At 50.0% G+C, this 7,485-nt stretch overlaps 1 protein-coding gene across 1 annotated transcript; it reads left to right on the top strand.

The window, feature by feature from the left end:
• Positions 1–982: 982 nt before the first annotated feature.
• Positions 983–6,633, top strand: IRX2 (iroquois homeobox 2). Its single transcript, XM_048939336.1, has 5 exons — positions 983–1,395; positions 3,072–3,477; positions 3,743–4,483; positions 5,221–5,288; positions 6,028–6,633. Exons 1-4 carry the CDS (start codon positions 1,153–1,155, stop codon positions 5,262–5,264), a joined length of 1,434 nt encoding a protein of 477 aa, XP_048795293.1. The 5' UTR covers positions 983–1,152; the 3' UTR covers positions 5,265–5,288; positions 6,028–6,633.
• Positions 6,634–7,485: the final 852 nt, after the last annotated feature.

The raw sequence follows: 7,485 nt of genomic DNA on the forward strand, positions 1-7,485 counted from the left end.
TTATACAACTGTAGAGCTCCGCTGCCAGGAACAGCGCGCGATCCTGAATGTGGCGGTCTGAGCTCTCCTCTCCTGCCATATAGGGCAGCACTTTTACCCAGCTCTCTCCCCTCGTGCTCCGTCGATCCTGGCTCTGTGCACCCACAAGAGTGCAAACGCACACAGAATCCGTGCGTGCGTGCGGCTCTCCATCTCATGAGTGTGTGAAGGGACGTGTGCGTCTGTCATACGTATAATTTTTTTTTTAATTTTTTTTTTGTCCCCCTCGTGGATACAGAACGCGCGTGAAAGAGAGTCCGGTGAGGAGCGATGCGGGTGCTGAGCTTCGGCCGTGTGCCGGCGGCCGGGAGCCGCCTCGCAGTACAAAGCGGCGCTCGCTGCCTGCCTGCTGCTGCCTCCCGGCCGCGGGAGGAGACGGGGCCGGAGCGGGAGGGGGCGGGTCCGCCGCGCTATGCAGATGAGCGGCGCTGACGGACAGCTCTGCTTTCCAATGTCCCTCAGAAACTCGAGTGCTCCTTCCCTCAACTCTTCACTTTAGACTCTATACTTCCCCCAAAATTCAAGCTCGCAGGCGCTGGGGGAGCTGGCTGGCTGGCTGGCTGGGAGAACTCCATATGCAGCAGCAGCCACTTTTCTGATTTCGGGGGCTCGCTTTTCTCTCTCTCCCTCTCTCTCTCTCTCCCCCCCTCCCCCCCCCCCCCCCCCCCCCCCCCATTCTGCTCCTCTCCCTTTTTTTCTCTCTATTAACCCTCTCCTCCTCCGTCCCTCCCAATGCCCTTCCCCTCCCGGTTGGATTTTTGACCGCTCGATTTATTTTCCCTTTTATTTTGGGGAGGGGGGGGTGGGGGGGGGCGGGGGGGGTGGCTGTTCTTTTATTATTTTTTTTTTCCTCCTGTTTGTTTTTATTCCGAGCGGGTGCGCATGGGGGGGAGCATATAACAATTCCGATTCTCTACATAACTGCACAGAGCCAACTGGGGAGAGAGAGAGAGAGAGAGAGAGAGAGAGAGAGAGAGGGGAGGGAGGGAGAGAGAGAGAGAGAGAGGGAGGGCGGGAGAGAGGGAGAGCACGAAAGCAGCGCCGGGAGCAGCGGCAGCAGCAGGGCCGGTCACCCTCGCCCCCTCCCTGCTCCTGTGCTCGCCAGCGCAAGCCATGTCCTATCCTCAGGGTTACCTCTACCAGCCCCCTGGCTCGCTGGCTCTGTACTCCTGCCCGGCGTACGGGGCGTCGGCGCTGGCGGCCCCCAGGAGCGAGGAGCTGGCCAGGTCTTCGTCGGGCTCGGCGTTCAGCCCTTATCCGGGATCGGCAGCTTTCACCGCCCAGGCGGCGGCCACAGGCTTCACCAGCCCGCTCCAGTACTCCACAGACCCCGCCACGGGATTCCCCTCCTACATGGTAACTACCGAAGAGAAACCCTCTCCTTCTTCATTAGCATCCGCATTCTCATCCTCCTCATCATCTTCAGCCTCTTTCCTCACACACTCACCATCACTCCCCGACACGGCCGCCCGGAGGCCCCGCACCGCCGCCGCCGCCTCCGCTCCGCCAGCGCCGCCCCGCAGCCTGCTCTCGCCCGGGGCCGCCGGAGCCGCGCGGAGCGGAGCGGGGCCGGGGCCGCCTCTCTACGCGCCGCGGCCGAGCGCGGGGCCGGCGGGGGCCTGGGAGCGGGGCTCGTGGAGCCGCGCAGTCGGATCTCTCGGTCAGTCGGGCTCGGTGCTTCCAATCCCCCCGCGTCCCCCCTCTTTCTCTCTCTCTCTCGCTTTCCCCCCCCCCCCCCCCCCGCTCTATTTTCGCTGTGATAGGACACAGGAGGATTTTTTTTTTCTTTTCTTTTTTCTTTTTTCTTTTTTTTCTTTTTTCTTTTTTTTTTTTGTTGTTGTTGTTTTTCCTCTCTCTTTTTAAGTCGGTGTTTCGAGGCGCTGTGGTCTTTATCCCCGTGTGGTTTGATTTACTTTCAGCGTGTTTTGTGCTAATGGTTTAACTGGATTTTAGGAATGAAAAGGAGCATCTGTTTGCGATCTGGGAGCTCCGCTTAAGCCCAAGATGGTTGTGGTGGCCGCAGTTTCGGATTTCACTTTCTTCTTATTAGTTAAAATGAGCATTTGCAATCGCGTGCGTGTGTGTTATGCGCATAAACTATATAAATAAAACCGTAAACTACGTACATTAGCTACACGGCTAGATGGACATAGAGTTTTATAAACGCTCAGAGAGGGTCGAGCGCGGAGCTCGTTCGCACACACAAAGCCCCGTACCCGGAATCTCAGCCCGGAACCGCGGCGGCGATGTGAGGAGGGGGCGGCAGCAGGGCAGCTCCTCGCTTTCTGCTCGCAAAATGTGGGGCATCGCTGTCATGCTCTGTTCGGGGCGGTAAGAGGAAACTGAGGACCGCGCTTGTTTTTCCCGTCGGCTGGAAGTTGCAGCGGGTTGGGAGCTGTGCGGTAGATCGGGTGCTGCTCTGCCCGCGAGTCGCCGTTCCGCGGGATTCGGGGCTGTGCGGGAAGTTAACGAGTTCCTCCGATATCTTTAACTTTTCTCGCATTATGCAGTCTTAAATAAGCGCAATTTGAACGTAAAAGGGCGAATTAAAATGCTAATTACATCGCATTTGAACAATTCGAAACGGTGCATATCTTCTGATTTGCAAATTGGATTTGCAATGCATTAGTGCAGTGAATTGCTAAGTGGCGGCTTTGTTGTATTTTCTATAGCAAAAAAGGAAACATCTTTTGAACCTTTGAGAGAAATGCAGATATCAAGACGTTACCTGTAGGGCCTTTAAAATGTCTGGGCGGTTCAAACCCGATATTGAGAAATATTCAATTACGAGGAGCTGAAATTATCAGAAAGATCAAAACATAGCCGATTTTAAGCGCATGTGGCGGAGGAGGAAGGGGAGTGGGAGGGTGTCCCATCTTAACGCCTTTGGGTGCCGCTTTACCCCTCATAGAATATGGATGCAAGACACCGTCCCGGGGAAATACAAACATAACCGCCGATCTCGCCTTGACAACTCCCTAATGGCTCTCAGCAGTAACAAATTGCCATCCCCACCGTTCTGTTCTGTCCAGGGCTCCCCTTACGACGCCCATACGACGGGGATGACCGGGGCCATCAGCTACCATCCGTACGGCAGCCCTGCCTACCCCTACCAGCTCAACGACCCCGCGTACAGGAAGAACGCCACCCGCGACGCCACGGCCACGCTGAAGGCCTGGCTGCAGGAGCACCGCAAGAACCCCTACCCCACCAAGGGCGAGAAGATCATGCTGGCTATCATCACCAAGATGACCCTCACCCAGGTCTCCACCTGGTTCGCCAACGCCCGCCGCCGCCTCAAGAAGGAGAACAAGATGACGTGGGCCCCGCGGAACAAGAGTGAGGATGAGGACGACGACGATGGCGACGGGGCGAGGAGTAAAGAGGAGAACCCTGACAAGATACCCGAGAGTAACGAGACCTCCGCCGAGGACGAAGGTGGGCGCGGGGGGAGCGAGGGCGCCCCGAGGGCGGCGGATTGGCCCTGGGAGCGGGCGGCGGGGACCCTTAAGCGCACTCCTTCCCGTCCCGTTGCCCCAGGCTGACGGTGCCGGGGAGGGCCGGGGGCGGGCGGGGGGCGCCGGCCCGGGGGGAAGGGTGGCCCTGCATAGGAAGGTGGCGACATGGCGAGGCCACGGCTGCCGCCTCCTCCCCTTCACTCCCCCCTCCGGCTGTGCCTCATTCTGTGCCCCCGACCCCGCAGGGATCAGCTTGCAAGTGGACTCGCTGACGGACCACTCGTGCTCCGCCGAGTCGGACGGCGAGAAGCTGCCGTGCCGGGCAGGCGACCCCCTGTGCGAGTCAGGCTCGGAGTGCAAGGACAAGTACGAGGACATCGAAGAGGAAGAGGAGGACGAGGACGATGACGAGGAGGACATCGAGGAAGACGACGGCGGCGGCGGGGAGCGCGAACCGCCGGCCAAGCCAGCCACCTCTTCGCCGCTGGCCGCCGTGGAGGCCCCTCTGCTCGGCCACCCGCACGCCGACGCCGCCCGCAGCGCCAGCAAGGCGGCGCTGGGCGGCCGCGCCTCCCCCGGGCCCCCGACGCCGGCCAGCAAGCCCAAGCTCTGGTCGCTGGCCGAAATCGCCACCTCGGACCTCAAGAGCCAGAACTTGGGCCAAGGCTGCCCGCCGGCGGCGTTGGCCTCGGCCACCCCCGCCTCCGCCCCGCACAGCGCTGCCTACTCGCCCTCCTCCCTCCTGGGGAGGCATATTTATTACACCTCACCTTTTTATAGCAATTACACAAACTATGGGAACTTTAACGCTCTCCAGAGCCAGGGGATCCTGAGATACAACTCGGCGGCAGTGGCTTCAAACGAGGGACTCAGTCAGACTGTCCTAAATGCCAGCTCTGTCCACAAGCAGAGCAGTGACTCTTTGAAAACGATCACTAACCAGCTAGAGCAACATTACAGGCCCTCTAGTTATGACTCTAAGAAAGGTAGGTGCCTTCTTTTTACTGCTGTTGTCCTCCTGCCCCCTAGCCCCCCCTCCCCGCCCACTGTAAATTCCCCATAGGCTGTGAATACTTCGGTCAAAACACCACGCACGATCACCGCTGCCACCGGCCAAGAGCTGAAGATGGGCAGCAGTGTAATCCAGGGATTAAAATTGCATGTCCCCGGTGTAACAGTACCTGTGATGTAAATGACAACTTTTAGATCACAGCTGCATGCTGCAGACACAGCTTTTCATGCTAATTTTAAAGGAAAACTAAATACAAAGATATCCTGAGAGCAAGGGTGTCGTTAACTTTATTATTATTATTATTATTATTATTATTATTATTATTAATACTATTATTACTACTATCGACAGACTGGTTTTGCTCTCTTTGTTGCCAGTATTCTCCCGGTTTGTGCAGATCTGGGTTTGGGTAATTGCTAACCTTGGACATAAAATTTTGTGGAGCGTGACATTTTTAGCTTTTTTCTTTCCTTCTTTCTTTCTTTCTTTCTTTTTGTACAAAGTTTTATACTAATAAAACCGTCAGCTTATTCTAATGCATTTGTACATGTACATATATAATACTCGAGACTAGGGCAGAGATGGAATATGGCCCAGGCTTTTAAAGGTCTCAGCTCTGACTTCTGCATGAGAGAGCGCTGGGCTGTGCGCGGTGTATAATCTGGTTAGCTGGCTGTGTCCTGTGACTAACTGACGGTTATATTTTGACAGATCCCACTGAAGTCTGCACAGTAGGAGTACAACCATACCTATAGAAGTACAATCACGCAGCAATGCAAGTAAGTGAGAGCGTTTTCTATTACGCTGATCATTTGGCACCAGGTCTAAGACAGAGCGCAGATCGAGACTTGCTTAGTGTTAATTTCTTGCTTCATTACATGAGGCTCTGATTACAGAGTAAGGCACTCTTTTCTGCTATTTTTAAGCCTCTCATTACAGCTTTTCTTTCTCGTGTTTGTCTTCATTTTAAAGTCAGGTTAGACTTCCTTCACCTCGCGTACTCTTTGCTTGCGTGAGGCAAACCGGTAAGGACTATTTAAATGCTAAGGAAAAGCGAGCTTGAAAGAATATTTTTGAAGGTATTGTTCAGAAACAAAGTTCTCGTGCTCACGTGGCAGTGCTGCAATGGCACATTTTAAGTGAGGTTTCACACGGCAGTAGTGCATTTGAAATGAGAAGGGACGATTATCAGAGATCCACATGCATTTCAGCAGGGTGTGTTGTCTGTGACTTGCTCCTTGCCTGGCTATCAATGCCATTCTTAATACCTCCATTACCCGGGGCTAAATAAACAACAACAACAATAAATTACCTTGTCGATACTTTCTCTTTTTTTTTCTTTTTTTTTCTTTTTTTTTTTTTTCTTTTTTTTTTTCTTTTTTTTTTTTCTTTTGGTTAGGAAAAAAAATTAGTGGACGTGTAAGAGTTTTGCCTTACTTCCAGTATTTTTCGAGTTTAATGGCGTTAGTGTGTAATTGAAGGATTTTGGGATGATCTGGTTTTTTCCTTGGTCCACAGGTAGGTGTCACAATTGCTTTGAAAAAAGTCAGCAAGCCATCATCTCTCCCTGAGCTAATATATATAACAAATCTCTAAATCCGGATCACATCTTGTGCCACTGTATAAAAGAAGACCACAGAGCACTATTAAATCTTCAGACTCTAATTATTAAACCAGAATTTTGTTGGACATAATGTGAGTTTGCTGGTATAGTATAGTTTCCCCAATGTACGTGTGACTTTTGAAAACAGATCTGTTTTTCTCAGGATATCTCGAATTGATCACTTCATTGCCACGGTATATATTCGATAGGTGTGATAGGATTTATTGTAAAATTTATTTGTAAAAGATGTATACAGTAGAGATAATAAAGACGTGATTGGAGAACTTGAGTCCTTACAAAGTGGAAACAAATTTGATATTTATTTTTGTAACGATATAAAGCTTCTAGTAATTTATGCAAGTTGTATTGCAATGAATCTGAACTTTTTGTAAATAAATTTTGCCTGGTTTTTATTTGAAACGTTGATGGTTATACAATCTTTGGTTGTTTAACGAGAATTCTTTACTAATTTATATCTCTAATTGTAAATAAAAACAGACTAGTCTGCAACAATATGGTGTTTTTCCTTCATTTCCCCCAAAGTAGTAATCTATTATCCAGAAAATGATGAAAGTTGCAATTTCACTAGCGCAGCTTAGACCATAAAATGAGTAAGCAATTTAAATATGTTGCAAAGATATACCCCTCATAAATTAATTCGTTCTGGGTCGTTCTGTTGCACTGAAGCTTTAAATGTGCACATGTGTTCAAATACGTATTTGTATATACACATGCAAATGCGTAGAGAGAGCAATGTGAATACATGCATGTTTCTTATAAACTATTTATGTTGGGCGTGAGGTAGCTCTTTATTAGGGCTAATGTTCTTTATACCCAACATTTCTAGGGAAAACAAAACGGAATTATAATCAACTGCAGTTTATTTCTAATTTCTTTGTTTCTGCTTCTAGCTAAAATGTGCAAGTACAGAAGCATGAAGAGAAAAAGTCTGATTCCTGTTTTTAATGATTTTTTCTTTTTTTCCTTACATCTTCAATTTGATAGTCATAGAAGAAATCCACCTAGATTGAGCTCATAAAATCAGCTAACTAATCATCTTAATTTTCAGTAAAATAATGGGAATCCTCATATAATATAATTTCAGAAAAGAAACGAACAATCATTTATTTTCCCCAAAAGATAAATTGAGTGAATATAGCTTACGGTTATAAAACAAGAATAATAGCTTCTTAGATTGCCCTTTAATCAATCATACACTTATTTTTCAAGAGGCTCATCTATTTTATTCCATGATTAATAATCTTCCAGTGTGAGAGCATTATTAGATCCCAGCAGGGGAGATCCTGAATGCTTTTAGCTGCTTTGGAATGGTCAGTTGGGGTTCATTATGGTCTGATATTGAACAATTTATA

Source organism: Lagopus muta, chromosome 3 (assembly GCF_023343835.1).
Source record: "Lagopus muta isolate bLagMut1 chromosome 3, bLagMut1 primary, whole genome shotgun sequence".
In the NCBI taxonomy this organism is placed as follows: Eukaryota; Metazoa; Chordata; class Aves; order Galliformes; family Phasianidae; genus Lagopus; species Lagopus muta.

Bases quoted from the DNA above. Each gene is read 5' to 3' on its own strand.
- IRX2 (XM_048939336.1), top strand. From the start codon at position 1,153: ATGTCCTATCCTCAGGGTTACCTCTACCAGCCCCCTGGCTCGCTGGCT. The intron at 1,396-3,071 runs GTAACTACCGAA...TGTTCTGTCCAG, and splicing joins CGGGATTCCCCTCCTACATG to GGCTCCCCTTACGACGCCCA. The intron at 3,478-3,742 runs GTGGGCGCGGGG...CCGACCCCGCAG, and splicing joins GACCTCCGCCGAGGACGAAG to GGATCAGCTTGCAAGTGGAC.